Here is a 23,482-nt window from a genome sequence, read left to right as displayed (position 1 = left end):
TATTAACAACATTTCTGTTGTCTGGTTTAAAAACATAAAAATATTGATTTTCTTGCTTTGTGCGGATGCCATTTTAAGGGTTGTTAGGGGTGCCATGTGCAACTTGATATCTTCTGGTTATTGCAGCATAGAGATCTGTATTCGGAAGATACTTCATCTTTTATCACGTATCCCTGCTCCCAAAGGTATCAACGAGAATGCTGGTTGTGAGACATGGAACGGATTAGGTGACTCCTTGATTCTGATTAATGTTGAAGTTTCTATTACTCTGTCCATTTTCAAATTTGCACTGCCTTATTTCAATAATCTAGCTGAACTTTTTATTATATTGCATTGTACATCAAATGAGTAAATTCTGGACTCTTAGCTTGTGTCAACTCATGCAGACAAAAGGTGACATGCTTTCTTTTACTTGAATTTATGTCTTCAGCAGTATTTCCAATGTAGTTATCTGTGCATGTAATACTGTCAGGACTCTAGTCCTAACTGATGCTTTCTTAGAAGATAGAACTGGAAATTGAGGCAGAAATAGCAATAATTGAGGGGGGAATAGACAGAACATCAGGGAGAACAGACTGAAATAAGGGCGGAAACTGACAAAATTGATGGAGAATCCGAGAGAATGGGGGGAGAAAATAGACGGAATTGAGGGAGGACAAAGAGAATTCAATAATCTTGATAACTCATAACATTGATATCCTTGGCCATGAGGGTTATGGTTGTATATATGAGTAGCCCACAATTTTATAGAGCAGTTACCACTACTACACTACTAGTAAATGCTCCTTAATTATAATATAACCTCCTAAATCACTCCATAACTGAGAATAATCAGATAATAAGAGCAATAACTAACTACTTCTGCAAAATAAGTAAAAATAGAAATAAAAATAACAAGCCCCCAGGGCATGGCGCAACTGGTAAAGCTCCCAAGTTTCCTTGGGAGTGGCGGGGGTTCGATTTTTGTGGAGGCAAAAATGCCCCATTTGGTGGAGACTGACCGCGTGTCCTCTTAGAAGTGTATAAGCTTGCAATCACATCTGATTTACTTGGAGGCCAAACCAGGAGAGAAGGCCGGTCTTCTCCAAGACTAGGTGGTCAAAGCTCGGACACCTGGGTCATAAAAAAAAATAAAAAATAAAAAAGTAACAAACTGGTCGTGACATTCCCTCCCCCTTAAAAGATTTCTTATCCCCAAGAAATCTTAGCATCTAACCTCACTTCTTCACCCAATCCCTTCTTTCTTGTTAGGATTTGCATTAGTTAGCATTCAAATTATCAAGAGAGGATTTTAAATATAGTTAGAAATAATTTTGCCTTTTATATTTTATGAGTTTAAAATGTAACGGAAATAACTTTTTATAAGTTAGTTTCCGACAGTCTTTTTATTTCTTGTATTTGCATGTAAGTCCTTGTTGTAATCGCCTCTATCTCTTATAAATAGAGGCGGATAGGTTCTCTGTTAGGTATTCAACATTCATTCTTCTTGTTTTATCTTGCACGGACTCTAGAGAGGATTGAGAGAGAGCATCGCTCGGTCCTTGTATTCTTGAGAGGGGAGGCTATTGTTCATAGCCAAGAGTGTGCGAGAGGGAGTGTTGTATCCTATTGTTTTCTAGTGGATTTTGTCAAGGTCTTCGACAGTCTGGATGTAGGGCAATTTATGCCTGAACCAGGATAAGTTTCTTGCCTCTTTTACTTTCTGTTAATGTTTTGATTCACTCTAAATATTTGTTATTCTATTTCGGTTTCTAGTGATTGTGAATTGGTTGGGAGAAGTGAGGTTTCTTGTGTGATAATTGGTCCTATAGTCAACAATTCTCTTTTTGAATCATTTTTCTTAGACCATTCTTTCTAGTGATTTCCTTGATGGTGCCTAAATGATCAGCCAAGTCAGTTACTAGTTGAGGACGAATGTTAACTTCTTTTTCCTCCTCTTTGCTGGCTTTATCTAGTAAATCCTCCATTACTAGCTTTGCATTTACCTCAGGTAATGGAGGGGTACCCATTCTATCAAGCATAACAAGCTTGAAATCTTCAAGATTCGGAGTTGCTGTAATCGTTACCTTCTCCAATGGCACAACATCTTTTGCTGCCTGCTTGCTAGTGTACCCCAAGGATCCATCTTCAACTGATATCTCTTCCAATGGTGTCGCAATGATTTTTGTTGTAACTACCATTCCTTTCTTAGCATCCAATTCAGGATGTTCCTCAGCTTCCTGCAAGTTAGAAATCTGAGGAAAGACCCTAGCACTTGCTTGAATCGATTCTATAGTAGAACTTGAAAGAAATTCTACTGGTAGACTGACTTGAAACCTCTTTGAAATCATAATCATTAAGTCGTCTAGCTTTTTATTTAACTCTTCCTTGAATACTTTCTCCAGCAACTGAATTCTCTCAAGAGTTACTTTGACCATCTGCACAGTTCAAATTCTTCAAAATTCACTCTGAACAACGACTATATGTAATTGCTTCTAGTAACTTTGTAATTGCCTTTGATTCTCTTCCAGAAATTGGTTGGTCCTGCTCGCCTCCCAAAGTCTAGTCGGAAATGCCTAGATCCAACTAAGAAGCAAACAACTTTGATACCAAATTGTTGGATGAGACAACAAGGTTAGAAAGGAAAGGTGATAGATGGAAAGAAGAGGCGTGATTGTGTGCAAGATATACAACTATGCAATAGCTATTAATATGGAAAGAGGAGGCGTGATTGTGTGCAGATTTATAGCTATGCAATAGCTGCTAATAACTTCCTAATCTAGAATAGGATCTTTCCTATTTTAGACTTAGGAAACTTTTTATAGTTTGTAAATAAATATCTTTCCATATGTTGTAAATATTGTGTAGATGGTAGGTTTCCTTTTATGTATTCTTTCTCCTCTATAAGGGATCTTCTCGTGTACATCCAATTAGTGTGAATGAATTAAAAGTCATTCAGTTCTTTTTCATGGTATCAGAGCAAGGTTCTGATCACTAACAACATTATTGTATTAGCTGTTTGTATGATCATGGATGAAGCTCAACGAACCCCAACTCTAACCGAGGCGTTACCCACAAGCCCTCCAAGTACCCTTCCTCTTTTTCCTTCAGGCTTCACCACCAAACCTTTCAACAAACTCTATTGATAATCATCCTCTACAAATCACTCACTATGAGTTAAATGGGAGTAATTTTAGAGAGTAGTTTCAATCGGTGATGTTGGTTATCAAAGGAAGAGGCAAAGCAGGATACCTAATTGATGCTATACCTACTCCACCTACCAATGCAGCCACTTATAGCACCTACTTATAGCACCTGGGAGGTGGAGAACTCAATTATCATGGCATGGCTGATACACTCTATGGAGCCAAGGATCAATAGAACGTATTTATTTTACAAGACAACAAAGGAGATATGGGATTCCGTCCAAGAGATGTATTCAGACTTGAAAAATTCCTCTCAATGCTTTGAGATAAGGACAACCATTAGAACAACCAAACAAGGTAATCTCAGTGTCACATATTATTTCAATATTTTGGTTGAACTATGGCATGAAATGAACCTATTTTACCCTATTAGTTGGGAATGTTCAGTTGATAGTACCAAATATAATAAGATGGTTGAAAAGGATCGTATATTTGATTTCTATATGGTCTAAATCATGATTTGGATGAAGTATGTGGAAGGATTTTGGATACAAAACCTTTGCCATCACTCGGGGAAGTATTTGCAGAGGTGAGGAGAGAATAAAGTAGACGAAAGGTGATACTACATCAACTCAATGACCCCATCCTAAACCACCAAAATTCGGCCTTTGCTACTGTTAAACAAGGATAAATCTTATCAAGGAACCTTGGAAAGGAGAAATAGTGGTGTGACCACTGTAAGAGGCTCTACCACACAAAGGAGACATGCTAGAAGATCCATGGCAAACTAGTCAATTGGAAGTGACGCAACAAGAGAGAAACTACAAGATCAGCCTATGTTAGCCGAGGCATCCATTGAAACTGGGAACAAGGCAGATTTGAACCTCTCAGAAGAGAAAATCCAAGCACTTTACAGGTTGCTAAACTAAGGTATAAAGCCTTCAAGTCCTCCTAACCCTTAGCCAACAGTATCCATAGCCTTGCAAGGTAATTCTTACTACTCCCTAATTTAGACAGCTTCTTAAGAATGTGTGGGTAGTAGATATGGGTGCATCAGTTCATATGTCAAGTGCTGCTGATTCAATGATTGATTATACCCCTTGTAGTAACTTTATTGATATTTCTATAGTTGATGGTACAACATCCCTTGCCTTGGGAATAGGGACAATGTGGGACAATGTGTATTTCCAACCTAAAGCTTAAATTTGTCCATGTGCCAGGATTACAATGCAATTTGTTATCTGTCAGTAGAATTACTCAAGATATGAACTGCAATGTCATATTTTTTCCATCCTATTGTTTATTTCAGGACCAAGCATCGGGGATGATGATTGACAATGCTGAAAGAAGGAATGGTCTTTACTATCTAGCCGCAGAGTCTACTAGTTCCTCTCCCAATAAGGCTGTTCTAAATGTCACATCTAATGCCAACATTCTGTTATGGCATAGGCATTTAGGACACCCTAGTTTCTCTTACCTAAAATTCTTGTATCCTCAAGTTTTTAGCAATAAAGACCAAGTTTTTTCATGTGAGAATTGTACTCTTGCAAAACAGTCTCGATCCCATCATTCTATTCAATCGTGTAAGCCATCTAAACCATTTCATTTGATGCATAGTGATTTTTGGGGTCCTTCCAAACACCCCAATATCTCAGGTTCTAGATGGTTTATAACATTCATTGATGATCATTCTAGAGTTTGCTAGGTATATCTTATGAAGGAAAAATCAGAAGCTAGCAACATCTTCAAAAGATTTCATAAATTCATTTTGAATATGTTTCAAACTTCCATTTAAATCCTTCGGACTGATAATGGTAGAGAATATTAAACTCATGACTTTACTAATTACTTGTCTGAATATGGTATTTTATATCAAAGCTCTTGTCCATACACACCACAACAAAATGGTGTGACTAAAAGAAAGAATAGACATCTCCTAGAGGTGGCTCGAGCTATGATGTTTACTATCAATGTTTCTCATTTCTAATGGGAGGAAGCTGTTCTCACAGATGCATATTTGATTAATTGTTTCCCTTCTAAAACCCAAAAGTTTAAAATTCCTCTTGATAATATATGTGATCTCTATCCGAATGCCTATTTTCTATCCTCCATTGATCCAAAGGTTTTTGGGTGTATTGTCTATGTTCATAACAATAGTCTCTCTCGAACCAAATTGGATCCCAAAGCCCTCAAGTGCATATTTGTTAGGTATTCTCCTTCCCAAAAAGGATACAAATGCTATTGTCCTACCAACAAAAAATTCTTTGTATCCATTGGTGTCACCTTCTATGAGGATGTTCCCTTTTATCCATCCGCTGGCTCTCTCGAAGAACCTATTATTCCAAAGTGGAATCTTCCTTTCCTTGATCCTATACTGCCCGTATGTTCTCAAGGGGGAGCATCCTCAGCATCAACTCCTGATAACATACTAGCAACACCCATTCCAACACCCAGTATCTCTTCTTCTTCTGAATACCATGTCCCTTATTCTTTTTCTCCATCTCCTATTACCTCTAAGCCTGAGAATGCTATGTCTATTCCTCATTCTCCTAACATTTCAGCGCCTGGTAGTCCTCTACGTGTTTATTCTAGAAGTCCTAAAAGACCATCCAAAACCCCAACACAGTCAACCATCATGTCCAGAGGCTAGTCCATCAGAGGAATGCATACCATCATTAGAGGATACCACAGTTGGACACATCACTGACAATAATATTGCAAGGGAAGATGATCTGGATTGGGCCATGCCTATAGCTCTAAGGGGTGAGATCGTGTGTCAAGTACCCTATGTCTAATCATATGATTTATGCAAAATTATCTTCTCAGTTCAAAGGATTTGTTGCAAAAATTAACAGCATTGAGATTCCCAGAAATATCCAAGGTGCTATGAGTGATCCTGAGTGGAAGGTTGCTTTCATGGAAGAAATGACTGCCTTAGTTGGAAATAACACGTGGGATATTATAAAACTACCTTCAAACAAGAAGGTAGTTGGATGCCAGTGGGTCTTCACTGTGAAACATAATGCTGATGGCGGTGTTGAAAGGTATAAGGCTAGATTGGTGGCCCAAGAGTTTACTCAAACCTATGAAATCGACTATGAGGAGACTTTTACTCCTGTAGCTAAGCTTAATTCTATTCGGGTACTACTCTCCATTGCTGTTAAATTAGATTGGCCTCTCTTGCAATTTGATATTAAAAATGCCTTTCTTAATGGTGATTTTGATGAGGAGATATATATGAAGATTCCCCCAAGCAGTGGAAATGTGTGTAAAGTTAAAAGGTCTCTATATGGTTTGAAGCAGTCTCCAAGGGGTTGGTTCAAGAAATTCAGCATGAGTCTAAAATGATTAGGGTATAAACAAGGACAAATAGATCATACCTTGTTTATAAAACCCACAGAAAATGGGAGAGAATCTACACTAATTGTCTATGTTGATATTATTGTAACATGGGATAATATGTAGGAAATTGAAACTTTGAAGGAGCAATTGAGGGCTGAGTTTGAAGTTAAAGACCTAGGAATCATGAGATATTTCCTAGGGATGGGGGTAGCTTGGAGCAAAGAAGGCTTGTTTATCTCACAAAGAAAATATGCAATTGATCTACTTAGAGATACAATGATGTTGACATGCAGGCCATCAATTATCCCTGAGGACTCACCGGGTATGACACTAGGGAAGCCTTCACTAGATACTCCCCGTCCATTGTAGGTATACTCAAGGAGAAAAGGACTGGTTCCTTCCCCTATGCAAGCCTTGGTATCCAATTCAAGTCCTAGTCCTATTACTGCCAGCACTGACAATCCTGACAACCCTCTTGACAACTCACCAGGTAATTCATCCATTGGATCTTTAATAACTGATGTTGAGCCTATTGCACCTACTGAATCCATACTTGAAACTGAAACCTCTAAGTGTGATCTTGATTGGCCTATTGCACTTAGTAAAGTTACTAGGACCTGCACAAAACATCCCTTACACTTGTTCCTATCCTATTCCGAATTGTCATCTTGACATAAAGCCTTTCTCACTAGCCTTCATACCATTCCTATTCTCAAAACTTTTTCTGAAGCAATAGGGAATGGGAATTGGAAGAATGCCATGGAGGCTAAGATGGTAGCCCTAGAAAAGAATCAAACTTGGGAGCTTATTCAGTTGCCTAAAGGGAAACACTCAATCGGATGTAAATGGGTTTATATCATAAAATATAAGTCAGATGGGTCCTTGGACAGGTACAAGGCAAAGTTGGTGGCTAAGGGTTACACATAGGTGTATGGGGTAGATTACCTTGATACATTTGCACCAGTTGCAAAGTTGAATACAGTCGGGGTAGTTTTATCCTTATCTGCTAATCTAGGCGGGCCACTACAATAATGTGATGTGAAAAATGCATTTTTGCATGGGGATTTAGAAGAAGAGGTTTATATGGAGTTATCACCAGGTTTTGGTGTGCAAATTGAAAAAGGCTTTATATGGACTAAAATAGTCTCCAAGAGCCTGGTTTGGTCGTTTTACAAAGGTAATGATTAGTATGGGATACTGACAAAGCCAAGGGGATCATACCCTATTCATTCACAAATAGGCAATAGGGGGAGTGACAATGTTGATAGTATACGTAGATGACATTGTAGTCATCGAAAATGATGAAGAAGGCATGAATAAACTGAGGGAGTGTCGAATTAGAGAATTTGAAATTAAAGAATTGGGGAGATTGAAATACTTTTTGGGCATAGAAGTGGCATATTCGAAGGAAGGAATCTTTATCTTTCAGCAAAAATACATAGTAGACCTACTTACTAAAAGAGGAATGTTGGGTAGTAAGGCGGTCGGTACTCTAATTGAACCTAACCCTGGGTTGGGGGAAGTTCCAGAAGATAGTATAGTTGATAAGGGATCCTATCAAAGGCTGGTTAGGAGGCTTATTTATCTAGCTCATACTCGGCCAGACATTGCCTATGTAGTGTGGTCAACTAATTTATGCACAACCCAAAAGAGACTCACCTAGCGGCAGTGTATAAGATTTTACACTACTTGAAGGGAACCCCCGGGAGAGGAATTCTATTTAAGAAGGGAGAAACTATATCACCTGAGGCTTACACAAAAATGCTGATTATGTTGGGTTTATGGTGGATTGGAGCTCTACATTTGGTTATTGCACTTTTCTAGGGGGTAATTTTGTGACATGGAGAAGCAAAAGCAAAGAGTAGTGGCTCGGTCAAGTGCTGAAGCTAAATTCAGGTCCATGGCTCTAGTGATGTGTGAGTTAGTATGGCTGAAAATATTGTTGGATGATCTTAGAATCAAGTGGACAACTCCTATGAGGTTCTACTATGATAATAAATCAGCAATAAACATTGTTCACAACCCAGCCCAACATGATCGAAAACATGTTGAAGTGGATGGGCATTTCATTAAAGAGAAATTGGATAGTGGCCTAATTTATATCCCATATATATCCTCAAGTGACCAATTGGCAGATGTGTTGACTAAAGGATTACCTGCAACTGTATGTCATAGGTTGGTCAGTAAGATTGGAATGCATGACATCCACTCACAATTTTGAGGGGAAGTGTCAACGATGAGAGATTGATCTTGTCCTTATTCTCAGGCAAGATCAAATCACTTGATTGGTTTTCTTTCTAAATGTATTTTGTATCTTCTAGAAGATAGGTTGCTGTAATTTCTTTATAAATTTTGTTAAATCCTAAATTGTATAGGTTTCCAAATCTGAATTTGGAAACTTTCCTATTCTGTTTTTAGGAACTTCCTAGTTTGATAGGCAGCCTTGTACATAAATTCAGCTATCCCTTCAAAGGGAAATAAGATTGAACACTCTTTCACGTCATTTTTGACAAGTTTGAAAGCAATATTGACTTCTGAAACTGTTCAAAGTTTTAGTTGTTTACTTGTATAAAACATTTTCAGTTTTCCATTTCCAATTTTCTACTTCATTTCTATCTTTCAATTTGCACAAAAATTTGGCAGTGCTTTTGAAAATGTTTGAGATGTTATTTAATTTTAGAAAACATTTTCTAGTTTCTGATCTCCAATTTTCTACTTCATCTTTAGTTTTCCTCTTCCTCAGAAATTTGGATAACTTTTTTCTTCTCTTGAAAATAAAAAGAGTGTTCCAAATGATTATATAAAACATGTTCTTTTTGCTTGTATAAACCATGTTTTTAATTGCTGTATAGTGCAATCTATTGTTATTAATAGGGATAGTTACAAAACCCATCTGAGGTTTGACATAATACTCACATTCTATTAAACTTGCTATTAACCTTACTGAAACGTGCCTAAATCATTTTTCCCTAAAAGTCTAGGTTTTGCATGGGGCAAATTTCCACAAAAATAATAAGCACAGTTTCCAAAGGTATAGAAAAGTGTAGGAAAAGTTGCGAGTCAAAAAAAAAAAATTACTTATCTAAAACTATCCCTCATAGTTAAAGTTTTTGAAACCTAACACCCCTCATTTTTTTTTTTTTTTTTTTGGGGGGGGGGGGAGGGGGGGACTTGTAACTTTGTTAGCACTTTCCTCTACCCTTAGGAAATGTATTGACTATTTTTGTGCAATTTTAAGCTAAGGCCTCTTCATCTTCATTCTTAGGTTTCCATTTTCCAAGATCAATTCCAGGCCTAAGTTGACCCAGAACTTCCATGGGGAAAACTTCATCAAATTCAAGCCCAAAACAACCATTCCTGATAATAGTTATCCAATCAAGCTTGGTCTCCCATCTATGGACATAATCAGCAACTTTCAGACAAACATACTTAGTAGCTAAAATTTGGAGTCCAACGTAAAGACTATTTGTGTCCGTGACCTCCATTAGTAGTTCATTATTGTCCAATACAAGTAAGGGTGGCAGATCTACATCCATAGTTGTAGTTATTGTCTTCCTTTTCAACCCACAACCATGCTTTGTTGCAGAAATATCAACAGCATCCTCAAAATGCATCAATGGAGGATTGTAGACTTGCCTTGGATACTCATACCAAGGCTGTTTGTGAGCATTAGTATTAGGAACTACTGCCACTTCAATTCCAGCCAATGATTCATCCCTCAATGCAATAGACAACAACTTAGATTTGCCAGTGGAAGTAAAAAACATCATAGTAGCGGGAGTCTTATTCACTTTGATAACACCTTTGACTTCTTCAGCTACCTCCCTTAGCTTTTCCCCAGCTACCATTGGCTTCCAAAATTCCCCACCACTTCGAATCTGTTGCAAGTGGAGAGAACTACTTTCAGAGTCATAACTCATAGAAGATTTTCCTTGAATGAAAGAGAAATCAACATCCCTCTTTTCCGCGAGTGTGACTTGCCGACCCTTCTTAGGCTCCCGTATGTATTAACTCTTCCCTTGGCTGCAAAACAACCTTAACTACTTTTTTTGTTAGAATTTCCTGTTTCCATGTTGGCAGTCCAGCAACCTCTTCTTCTTTGTGTATGCTGGATTTTTCATCTCTATGAACTTCTTTTTCAAAAATATTCGATGGTATCTTTGCATCTGCTGTCCTATCCACTTGATTGTTACTGATTCCCTTTGAATAATGCCATTCACCACCCATACCATTTCCGATACTATAGTCATCCTTTTTGTTATTGCTGCTGAAATCAGAATACTTCATTTTCAGCCCAAAATCTAAAGTAAGCAATGAATCGCTCTTCCATAATCTTGACCATAGTTCTGAAAGGCGTGAGGCGCAGCAAAGCGCAAAGGGTCCTGGAGCCTGAGGCGCGAGGCGCGCTTTTGCGGAGCGAGGCGCACCTTTTAGAAAAAAACTCAAAATATTGTAAAATCATAAAAACTATCAAATTATCAATAATAACACATGCATATCATTAATGATTCATTATTTTCAAATTCTAAACTAATATCATCAAAGTTGATTCATTCATCATCATACAAATTCTAAACTAGAAACATCATCAAAGTTCAAACTTAAAGTCTCAAACTCAAACAAGTACCAATCATCATGCAAAGTTCTAAATAAACATATAAACACTACAAGTCCACAATCAAGAAAATGTTTTCATTTTGAAAAATGCTATTTTTCTAAGTCTGGAAGATTAGCGCATTATAAGGAGACATATAAGAAAATGTTTTTATTTTGAAAAACTATCTCCCGGTATTTTGATAGCTAATATTCATTGTTGTTAAAATGATTTTTAATGAATTTTTCAAGAAATAATAGGTATGTATTTTGGGGGTGGTAAAATTGCTAAATCCCGAGTTTGTATTAAAACCAAAATTCTATTTTCTTATTGTTATGGATTTTGATTTTTTAGATATTTTTATTGAATCCAAATGAGGGGTACTTTCTTATTTACATTTATGTATTAAAGTAAATGAAATGTAAATAAGTTGTATGTTGTAAAAGAAATGTAAATAGGTTGTATGTTGCAATGCATACATGCTGGAACCAAGAAGAGGGGAGGAATTGGGCTGCCCAAGTTTTAAATTAAAAGCAGTTTAATGAGGCGCGCTTCTCGCCTCTGCGCCTCACTGTGCAAGGCAAGAGCCTCATTGAAATCGCCTCGCCTCGGCCCAGGCGAGGCGCAGAATTGGCGCCTTAAGACGCCTTGCGCCTAGGCGTGCCTTTAACAACTATGATCTTGACTTCTCATTCGGTTGCTCCATTTTAAGAAAGTCCTCTTTATTAAAACTTCCATGATAATCCTCAAAGAATTCTACAGGAAAGTTGTAATGATACTTCTTAGTAAGTATCATTGCAAACTTCCATGTACCACACTCTTTGTTCCCTTGTCCAATTGGCTGATCCCTTTCTCCAACTTCTTTTCCCATGCATAAGGCTTCTGGCCAAACTTCCCCTGATGTCTACCTCCAGTTGAAAATGCAGCATCCTTCTGTTGCAAGGTAGGCTCCCATGGTCTCATGCAAGCTTTGCCCGTCATGGTAGAAATCTCATGAGTTGGACAAGCCACAGGCCAAGAAATTGAAATGCTGTCCATCCTAAATTCCCACACTTCCCTTTTGTAACTGCCTCACCCAATCACCTCTAAAATTGATCCAATAAGTGGCAAATTACAGCCACGCTTATGCTTTAAGGTTAAGTCTATTGTAGCAGCTGAAGAAATCGCAGACTTACAACGACTTGATCGGCCTTCTAGAGTTCCCTAGATCGCCATTAGAAGCGTCGTAGTTGACGAATTGATCCTGATCTCCTGTTGCTCCTAGTTTTTCGTAATCTCCTTCAATTTCCAATAGTCAATACTCATGCGTCGGAATCAATTGGCCAAGGCGTCTTCCAATTTCCAAGCCCAAAGTATTAGTCGACAATCACCTCACATCAACCCAGGAGAATCGCTCTAGGAGTTGTCGGAATCACAGCCAAGAAGTGTGGGCCAATGGACTGTAGTGACCGAACCTAGATTAGCTCCAATTTTGCCTTCAATATTTGCCTATTCTAGTTGCTCAATTGCGCCTCCAAAATCCGAGCCTAACCATTAAGAAATTGTCGGAATCACAATTAGAATCGCCAGACCACCTTTGCCTTCAAAATTTGTATAAGAGCTCGTTGCTGAGATTGCATGGCTCGTCTTGTTCGGAAATATTCGGAATTCGCCGATGATCTACTGTGACCTATCGCGATGATCACAATCGCTATCTGATTCCTGACCCAATCAATCTGTCCTGCTGAAGTTGCCGTAACGCCTTTGAAAGCGATTCTATACCTCACCTTCGACAACCACTCGCTCCATAAACCTTCAAATTTGAACGAGAGGTGATCAGAATTATTGTATCGTTGAAGTCACATGGCCTTGTTTCGCTGTCGCAATCGCTGAAATTCGCGTCTTCTTGTGATCTAATTGGCTCAGTTTGGCCTCTTACAAGGTGCCTCACTCTGCGATGCCTTCCAATTCAGAATCACCTGACCTGCTCGTTTGCATTTTCTGACCAATGCTTGTTGAATTTCACAACCGAAGGTCAATTGCCAGCTTCGTCTTCAAGACTCGAACTCGGATATGCCAGAATCATCGAGGTTCAATGGGACTGCTCCATGCCTTCTTCGATCGCGCCTTCCTTCTCGCTATCACTCACGATTAAAATGAATTCAAGATCGCCAATGGAGTCTCCATCCGATCACCGACCATTGGTTGGAATTCACCTGAATTCTTGAATTGATCTTAATTCCTTTCGGATGCTTGCACTCGCCTATCACAATGTAACTAATGGGACTCGTCGAAGTCCTTGTACTCGCTGGAATCACCTGAAGTCTTTGCTCTATCGATTCCATTGAAAGTCATCGAAATCAATTGCTACCAATTGTATGAATTACAACCAAGGAACGTTGGCTCTGATACCAATTTGTCACGAACCTAAGGTTCGTGATAGGTTAGAAGAGGAATTGGAAGGAATTGAGGGAGAATAGAATAAAGAAGAAGATTAAGGGGGAAATAAGAGAAAGAGAGGGAAATTGGAGAGAATTGTAGAGAGAGAAATGAGAGTTTCTTTCATTCAAATTAAGCATGCCTTCCATCCTCTCTAGCTTTGGCTTATATAGCCTCACAGCAATTGCACATGCAACCATGTGCAATTACAACAATGACTATAACTGCCTATAGCCAAAACACTTAGCTATAACAGAAAGAAGAAAGGAAATTACAAAGTATAGTAATCCATGTAAGCTAAATACTATTATATTTCCTACTCTATCCTTGGGGATCCTCGGGGTCATGACAAAATCGTAGGTAGGTTGTTAAGTTAAAAATGGTTTAAATATGTTTTTGTAAGGTATACATTAACCTTAATGAAAAGTGAATATTATATCAAACTTTGAGTAGCTTCCCTTATTAATAATTATATTACTAATTATTGAATGAATATTATCGATACAATATTTAAGATTGTTGGAATATGTTGTAATTAGGTTGTCAATTAGCTTGTAATTCGGCTTTAATTTTATCCTTAATTAGTGTATAGTTCTAATATAAATCTCAATAGAAAGAGGCTAGACCTCACCAAGTTCTCTTCTAAGGTTTTCTCCATTTTATTTCTCTGGTTCAACATGGTATCAGAGCTAGGTTTACCTAAACCCTATCCGCCTCCGCTGCCCATTGCCACCGCTACTCGAGTAGCCGACGACCGCCGTCGCCGTCGCCGTCACCCACTGCATCGTTCGGGTCGCCAACAACCGTTGCCGCCTATTGCGCCGTCCGTTTTTTGTCGCTGTTGTGCGCTTGAGAAGTCGAAGGGCCAGCCTTCTGCCATCGATCTTTCCGGTCATCGGTTGCCCAAGCCATCGCCGTTGTTGTGTTCGCCGACCTCGGATTAGCCCAACCCTGGAGCCGCCACCACGCGCCTCTCGTTAGAATCAGTCGCCGAGCATTTTCTTACTCTGATCTCTCTTTCCATTGTGCCTTAAGGCGATCAACCTTCCCATCAAGACCAACCTTCCTAATATTGACCTAGCGATAGCCAACAATAGATTTACCAGGAGGAAGAGAAACCAATTCCTAAGTGCCACTAGAATGTAGAGCATCCATCTCATCTACCATGGCCTGATGCTACCCTAGATTTAAAAGTGCCTCACTGGTAGTTCTAGGGACAACAATAGAAGATAAAGTGGACACAAAAGCATAATAAGGTGAAGCCAAGTGATGATAGCTAAGAAAGGTGTATATGGGGTGAGGGTTGCGAGTAGAGCGCATACCTCTTCGAGTGGCAATAGGCTAAGGAGAAGCAACAACTGGCTCAGAAGCAACTGGCAAGTCCGAGGTAGGTGAGGATGTTGGAGCATGACGTGAGCTGGCAAGTTCTTTGTCAACAGCCGCATGAGGATGTAGACGACAATGATAAACCTGAAGAGGATGCTTAGGAATTAAAATATGGCGAGGCGACGCAAATGAAGTTAATTTGCGATAATCACTCGCGTTGCATATAGCCTCGAATCCTATTTTTTATGAGATGACCAAACACATAGAAATTGACTGTCATTTCACCAGAGAAAAGATTTTATCCGGATGTACTGTCACTAGTTTTGTCAATTCAGCTAATCAACTGGTAGACATCTTCACTAAGTCTCTTCGAGGTCCTCGTATTAGTTTCATTTGTAACAAACTTGGTGCATATGATCTATATGCTCCAACTTGAGGGTGAATGTTGGAATATGTTATAATTAGGCTATCAATCAGCTTGTAATTAAGCCTTAATTTTAGCCTTAATTAGTGTATAACTCTACTATAAATCTCAATAGAAAGAGGCTAGACCTAACCAAGTTCTCATCTAGGGTTTTCTCCATTTTATTTCTCTGGTTCAACAACGATATTGATAATATTATACTTTTCACAATAATAATTTATGAGTAATGTTATTATGGATAATGATTTATCGGCAGACAAAATCAGCTGGGACTGCATTGGATGATTTATCAGCATGCAATTATTATATTAAAATTATGAATAAATTAGATTGATAATATTATGAAATTAATATCACCAATATAATATTCATGATATTATTAATATCACAATATTAATGATTGTTATTAGTCAATTTTAGTATTGATGATATTTATTATTAGTCAATTTCACTATTTATTAATATTTTTACTATTTATAATAATATCAAATTATTATTATCATTATAATATTATTGATTATTAATCAATTCTAAAACTATAATATTATTGTATAATAAATTATTTGTCATCAATAAAATTTTCTATTTATTGATATTGTTAATATTCCTTATTCATTTTTTTAGTGTTTATATTAAAATTAATATTGATTTTTGTCTATCATGTTTTTCTATTGGACAAGGGGAGAACTCAATTTTTGTGAAAAACAGTGGGAAAAATCAAAAACTGAGTTTTCTATTATCTATTGAGAAAAGATTTTTATTTCAACATGTTTTCTAATTTTTTTTGTTCTCTATGTAAAAGTTTTCCAGAAAGTGTTCCTTGTTTTACACAATTATACAGTTTTTCTTCCCATGAGAAATGTGCTCATTTCCCTATTTTTTCTTCTCTTTTCTTTTTTGGGTTACAGGATATTTGTCTCTCTACCTCCCTCCTTTTTGTTCATTTCTTAGGGTCTTGTATTTGGTTTTGAAGCTTTCTTATAAACAGTTTGCTCCCTTTTTGCATTTGCTTCTGTGCATTGTCATTTTTAGAGGGGGAGAGGGCTTTCAGGTATTATTTTTGCTCCAGAAAATACAAATCCAGGCATACACTTCCACACTGCATATATTTATGTACATGTGTGATGTGTGTACTCAAGCACGTGGTCTGTGTGGACAATGTAGACAATGTATATCCATGAATGCATGTAATGTGCCCATATGTGTTACATATGATTATTTGCCAATAATTAAGTTGATTTCTTTGAATCAAATAAGTATGATTGCGAGGCTTCAGCATCAGGCCTTGGAATTTACATCTCTTTGCTTCTTTTAGACAAGGCTAGATGGTAATCTTGTCCTTAACTAACTCATATTCTGTTAGTGGTCCTTAGTTCACTTTACCTTGCTATAAATTACCCTGCTAGTTTTGTGTCACCAGGATTCTTATGTTTGTTCCTTTGTTGACTAGGGGTTTTCATTAAAGATGGTAATCGTGAAGAACATTCTGAACAGGAAAAAGCAGAGGACAAGTCCAGCAACAATGTAGATTGTTAAACCATTAGATTACTTCAATTCCTTTTCTTGTAAAGTACAGAAACTTTTTATCCCCTGGTACTTTTGCCAACTGCCAAACAGTATTTTGCAGTCAATTTAACAGTTGTTACGTTTCTTCTCCTTTTCTTTTGTTCTTGTACCTAATGTAATAATTTTGGGAACTTTAGGGTTCTACTGATATTTAATTTAGATTATTAACACGTTAGAATTACTGTCTTCAGACACTCTCTGCTGCCAATGTTGCAAAAAAGATAAAAGTGAAGTTTACTAAAGCCTGGATATCGTTTCTTCGGTTACCGCTTCCTCTTGATGTGTACAAGGAGGTAAACCTTGCAGACATTAACTTGTTGCAATGATGGATATTGATTGCTTTATATTCTCATTGTTGCGATGGTTTCATTTGTCTAAATTGATCCAGTAGATTGTGACTTTCCAACTTTTGAGCCCTCATTTCTAGCTATCATATGTTGAAAGGGAATGCTGTAGATATGGATCAAAACTGCTCTTTGTAAACGTTGGTTCTAAATTTTAATACACATCGACCCTTACTGTTTTCACATTTAACATGCATCTTTTCTTTGATTTTAAGTTGTGTTTTGTATACAAGTATTTTTTAGTTGCTTTTCTAAAATAGTACCAAATGCAATCTGTTAATGGGATCATAACCCTGCTCTGCCTCCTCTCTGGATGCTCAGGTTCTTCTCACTCTTCATCTGTCAGTGATTCCTCATTTGTCGAATCCTATCCTATTATGGTAAGTACACATGCTGATACATTATTTTCTTTTGGTAGTTTTTGTACTCAAATTCACATTCACATGTGATTCATTACCTGACAATGTGCAGTGATTTTCTGACAAGTTCTTATGACATCGGAGGTGTTACCAGTGTCATGGCTCTTAGCAGCCTGTACATCCTTATGACACAGCACGGACTAGACTATCCGAACTTTTATGAAAAGCTTTATGCACTGCTGGTACCCTCTATTTTCATGGCAAGGCACCGGGCAAAATTTTTTGAGGTGACCTTTCATGGTTTATATTATTTTTTTTCTTTTTCTTTTCTTTATATGAAACAAAATCCATTTCAGTTGCGCCATTTGATTTTTCGGCTGTCTACTGCAAATGTTTACCTTAATAGGGTATCAGTTTTAGTATTGATGAGTTTACTTGTGGATGGATATTGCTTTTTGGCAGCAAGGTTGATCCATGTGGGATAACATCAAATTAAGTTTTTGGTAGCCAGGTTATGTCTTTATTGTTGGACGCAATGATTGGTCAAGGCTAAATAGAACTCCAACCATTTCATCTATAAGACCATTGTATTCCATGCCATTTATAAGGGTTTCTCCTAATTTTTTGGGTCTTCTATCAATTTTGTTGTAAATTTCTTCTATTCTATCCATTTGCTTCACTGATGCATCTCTTGGTCTTCTTCTCACATTTCTAAACTATCTTAATTGCATCTTATGCATTTCGTTAGATGGTTTCATATCCACTATGACATTTTTGTCTTAGCTTCACTCATATTTTTCACTTCTAGGTACTTTAATACCCATCCAATAAAACTTTTCTTTTTAACTTTAAAGCAATTTTATGGTTGCATAAAATGTTTGTCCAGAATTTATGATGAAAATTTGATTATTTTTACTTGGTTGTTGACTATGTAATGCAACTCTTGTATATCTAAGCTTGAGACTGAATGTGGATAAAATAAATACCTTCAGTGCTAAAAAAAGAGTGAATTACTCAATCCACATGCAAATTTATATTTAGCAACTCTCAAAATTTTCCCAGATTTTTATTGTGTTGACTTTTTGTATGCAATAATAAATATCACTGTGGATACCACCTTCAAGGTGGTGAAGTTTCTAAAATAGAAAATTCAATCAAAACAAACATAATCCATATTCAATCAAACTCATATATTCTACACCAATACCATGGTATGAGGGATGCTTATGGGTTTGAGTAGGCTCAAGAATTGACTGGAACCAAAGTAATTGGGCCAGTTTGGTTTGATTTTCTTCTTATTCAGTTCAGGTTTGGGTCTAAAAAACTGGACCCAATTAACATTAGGTCAAGTATGGGTCCAAAAATTGGACCTAATTAACATCTCGGTCCAATTTTGGGTTTACATCCTTGGGTCCATGGACCCGACTCAAACCAATCACCCCATAATAAAATTCCCCCTTGTGTCTTTTCATGGGGGAGGTTTCTTTCTAACATGATGGTCAGTAAGTTCGCAAGTGAGTTGCTTAATATGGATTTTATTATGTATATTTATGTTTAAAAAATAAGCTATCTAATTTTGTTGCATGGACATTTTTTGTTAGTACATGAGATTAGTTAGAATATATATATATTTGTGTGACTAGAACTGAGACTCAGCCTAATCATACCCTATTTTGATTGGTTTGGGTTGACTTGGTTTTGTCTTGTGATTGGGTTGATTTTAAGTATTATATTATGTCACAGCCTGGGGGTATAACTGTAATTAGGGGCAGGATATACTTGTAATTAGTTGATATTCTGAGGCTAGTAGGACTCCAAGCGCATATGGCCACTTGGTCCTAACTGCCGAGTGAGTTAATTAGGAGAATACTCTTTAACTCTTCCATAAATAAGATGAATTCATGAGGATGGGATCATGTGAGGATTAATACCACTAATCTTTTCCCCCTCAATTCTCTAAATTCTCTCTCTATCTTCTTTCCCTTTCTTTCTCATGTTTGTCTTTCTTGCCTATTCCCTATTCTTCCTCAATTACGGAAGAGCCTCCTTGTCAGATTTGAGATCTAATAATTGGTATCAGAGCCGGCGATCCGACCAGAGTGGGTTATGGTAGAAGGTACTCGGGCGAAGCAAATGGAATCATGGTTGGATTCGATTGAAGTGAGTATGAGGCAGAGCTAGGAGCAGGTGGACGATCGTTTGGAGATGGGAATTCGGTAGACTCAGGAGGTGATTAGGCGAAGTAGATTAGAGAATGCGGCTAATTTGGATCGGGCAGTCTATGAAATTAGGGAGGAATTTGCCCAAGTTGAGCCAGCAACTGAGTGCTGCCTTGAGCATATTTGCTTGGTAGCCTAGCGCCAGCTTACCGACGGACTTCCCTCCTAGGGCCTCCTAAGTGCCAATTCTAACAACACCGAGGAACAGGCAAAGGCCTCAGGATTAGATGGAGACTGGTGATCGAGGGGAAACGAAGGAGGAGACATTCAATAGGGGAATTGGGGAGCTCATCCCACACTTCAAGGACCAAGGATGGATATCCCTGCATTTGAACGGGATCGGCCTAGATGGTGGATTCATTGATGTGAGAGGGTGTTCTACTAGTATAGAGTGATCGAAAGGGAGAAGGTGAACCTGGTCACCGATTACTTGGATGATGTGGCTGATGCCTAGTTTCAAAATTGGAGCAGAGGAAGGGCAGAATGGAGTTGGCCAGAATTTTGTAATGGCCTATGTAGCAAGTTTGGGGAGAAGACTGAGACCGATGTTATAGAGGAGTTCAACAAGCTCAAACAGAAGGGAACAATAGAAGAATACCAGGTATGGTTCGAGGAACTTAGATCCTTACTCTCGTTGTCTCCACCCCTCCTTGGATGAAGCCCATTTTGTGTTGAGCTTCATCAGTGGATTAGATGATCTGATCTGGCCCATCATGAAGATGCTATATCCAACAGTAGTTAGACAAGCAGCAGAGCAAGTCCGCCTTCATGGGCTATCCTCTAAAGGCAATTGAGAGGAGACTTCTTAGAATGGGATGAATCGGGGAAGTAACTAAATGTGGAAAGAGGTATGGATCAATGGGAAGGAGCCAACCAGCCCCACCCCTAGCCAAGACCTTTACCTTGGATCAGAAGAGGCAAATGGGCCTTTGCTTCCGTTGTGGTGAAAAATTTAGGCAAGGACATTAGTGTAAGAGGATGTTGCTAACTATGGAGCGACAAGGTGAGGAAGAAGAAGAGGATGTTAAAGAAGGAGAGGAATCTGAAGGGTAGGTTTAGAGATGGCAAATGGGCTGGGCGGCCCATGGCCCAGCCCACCTCACAGCTCGATCCAGCCCGGTACTGTAGCAGATGGGTCAGCCCGACCTGGCTAGAAGAATGCAGGCCGTGCCGGGCCAGTGATTTGTGGCCTATGGCCCTGCTCGACCTTACCCACCAAAATGGCCTGTGTGCCGGCTCGCCAAAATGGCCTGGCCCGACGCACAAAAAAATAAAAAAAATATTTAAAAACATATTTTAAACTAATTACTTATAAACATATTTTAAAAAAATATTTGTTGTATATGAGAAAAAAATATTTAAAAAATTAAAACATAATTTATTAAGGGTCACAGGCTGGCCTAGACAGCCAGGCCCACGGGTTGGCCGGGCATGCCTTGGCCCATTTATTAAGGGCCACAGGGCTGTGCTGGGCCCCAATTTCCATTGCCCGACCCGACTCGCCTCCCTCACCCATTTGCCATCTCTAGGTAGGTTGAAGAAGGAGGAGGAGGGGAAATTTCCATGCACGCCTTGCAAGGCTGTGCCCCAAGCAAGGTATTGAAGGTTAAAAGAATGGTGGGAAAAAGGAAATTGGTGGTGCTCATCGACAAGGGCAACACCCATAGTTTCTCAGGCGAAGAAACGACCACTGCCCTACAATGTGAATTGCAGGGGACTCCTCCATTGTCTGTGCTAATAGCTAACGGGAGCAGGATGGTGAGTAAATTTACATGCAAGGGATTCTAATGGATGATGAGTGGACTCGAGTTTACAATGGATTTGAAAATTCTCAAATTGGGAGGATGCCATGTAGGGCTTGGGGTTAATTGGATGAGGACAGTGAGTCCCCCAGTATTTGACTTCAACACACTAGAAGTCACATTTGAGATGGGGGAATAGAAGATTACTTTAAGGGGTTGTCCAGACAAAGGGGAGTACAAGGCAGTGTCAGGGAAGAAACTATAGAAGTTGTTGGAGCAAGGGGGAACCTTAGTTGGGCAACTACACTTCCCATATGCCTTGGAGATAGAAACGAATGAGAAGGACTCTTGAGATACCATGGCAGGGTGGTTATAGGGGAAGATGAGCAACTCAGGCAACGGATCTTTCAATCGTTGCATGATTCTCCCACAGGAGGCCATTCGGGGCTGAATATCACCTACCATAGGGTGAGGCAACTCTTTTACTAGCTAGGGTTAAAAAGAGATGTGACCAAATATGTGCTTCAGTGCACCACCTGCCATTTGTGCAAGCATGAGCAGGTGCCTTCTCCAGGCCTCCTGCAGCCTCTAGAGATTCCATCTCAAGCGTGGGAATAGATCGCCATGGACTTTGTAGAGGGTTTGCCCAAATCTAAAGGGATCGATACTACCTTAGTGGTGGTGGATCGGATGACGAAATTTAGCCACTTCATCACCTTGGCACACCCCTTTACTACTACTGAGGTGGCCAAGAAATTGATGGATTCGGTTTCAAGATGCATGGGCTACCAAGGTTGTTGTATCTGACAGAGATAAGGTATTCACAAGTCAGTTTTGGAAGACACTTTTTCAAGGATTGGGAATCAAGCTACAGATGTCTTTGGCTTATCATCCAGAAACCGATGGACAAACATAGCGTGTTGTTACAACTCTTGGGTAAAAACTCACTCTTAAAAGTTAGCTGTCAAGGGGAGGGTGTCCATGAGGTTATAAATCCCACATCAAGAGCCTAAACTTCCGATGTGGGACAAGTCTCATACCTTGCAGTAAACCATAACATATCACCACGCTCTATAGTCCGGTGCCCACGACGGCAGGTTGTGCACTAGCCACGACTAGTCCTGGACGAACCTTGCAATACCAGCGTCACCTCTGTCGCCACGCGATTGCAACTGGGAGACATGGGGCCGGCTTTGATACCATTATTACAACCCTTGGGTAGAACTCACCCTCAAAAGCTAGCTGTTAGGGGGAGGGTACCTGAGAGGTTATGAACCCCACACAAAGAGCCTAAACTTTTGATGTAAAATAAATCACATACCTTGCAGTAGACCATAACACGTGTGAACTAGTGTCTGGAGACATACTTAAGGTGCCTAAGCTTCACTAAACCTAGGAGCTAGAGTAGATGGATGGCACTGGCCCAGTGGTGGTATAACACCAACTTCCACACAACTCATAAGAGAACCCATTAAAAGCTTTATTTGGTTACCCTCCATCGATAATCCCAACCATTATGCACTACACCCCAGCTGAAACTTCAACTAATCAGTACTTACAAGCAAGGCAAGAAGCACTGCAGGCTATTAAGACAAAGCTTGCCATAGCACAGTAAAGGATGAAGCAACTGGCTGACAGACACTGCTCAGATAGGACATTTGAAGTGGGTGAGGAAGTCTATTTGAAAGTTAAAAGGTTCCAACAACACCTTTTTTGTAAGGGAACTATGTCTAAGATCAACCCAAAGTATTATGGGCCCTTTCGAGTTCTTGCTAAAGTTGGATAGGTAGCCTACCGGTTACAACTTTTGGAGGAGTTAGGGCTGCACCCCGTGTTTCATGTGTCACTCCTAGTTTTGGCCAAGATTGGATGAATTCTTGAATATGTTATTGAAGATGCCTCAAGCCAGTTTACTAGTGGATTTTCCATCAAGTTCCACTATAGATTCAATTCTAGTAGGTGTTGGAATCCTTCCTCATACCTCTGGTTTGCAAGAAGCTGAGGAACTACCTGTATTGGATTA

At 38.9% G+C, this 23,482-nt stretch overlaps 1 protein-coding gene across 3 annotated transcripts in view; it reads left to right on the top strand.

The window, feature by feature from the left end:
- The window catches only part of LOC127801113 (protein NUCLEOLAR COMPLEX ASSOCIATED 4), a 67,216-nt gene that overhangs the window by 6,527 nt on the left and 37,207 nt on the right, over positions 1-23,482 (top strand). For 2 of the 3 annotated variants that reach the window (XM_052335972.1, XM_052335970.1), the window contains exons 6-10: positions 127-227; positions 16,680-16,753; positions 16,987-17,088; positions 17,461-17,519; positions 17,611-17,785. In XM_052335972.1, coding sequence (XP_052191932.1) covers positions 127-227; positions 16,680-16,753; positions 16,987-17,088; positions 17,461-17,519; positions 17,611-17,785 — 511 coding nt within the window. The remainder of the gene's footprint in view (positions 1-126; positions 228-16,679; positions 16,754-16,986; positions 17,089-17,460; positions 17,520-17,610; positions 17,786-23,482) is intronic. The other variant, XM_052335971.1, reaches the window with a different exon arrangement.

Source organism: Diospyros lotus, chromosome 5, assembly GCF_014633365.1.
Source record: "Diospyros lotus cultivar Yz01 chromosome 5, ASM1463336v1, whole genome shotgun sequence".
Lineage (NCBI taxonomy): Eukaryota > Viridiplantae > Streptophyta > Magnoliopsida > Ericales > Ebenaceae > Diospyros > Diospyros lotus.
This window is presented reverse-complemented; position numbering and strand designations above follow the sequence as displayed.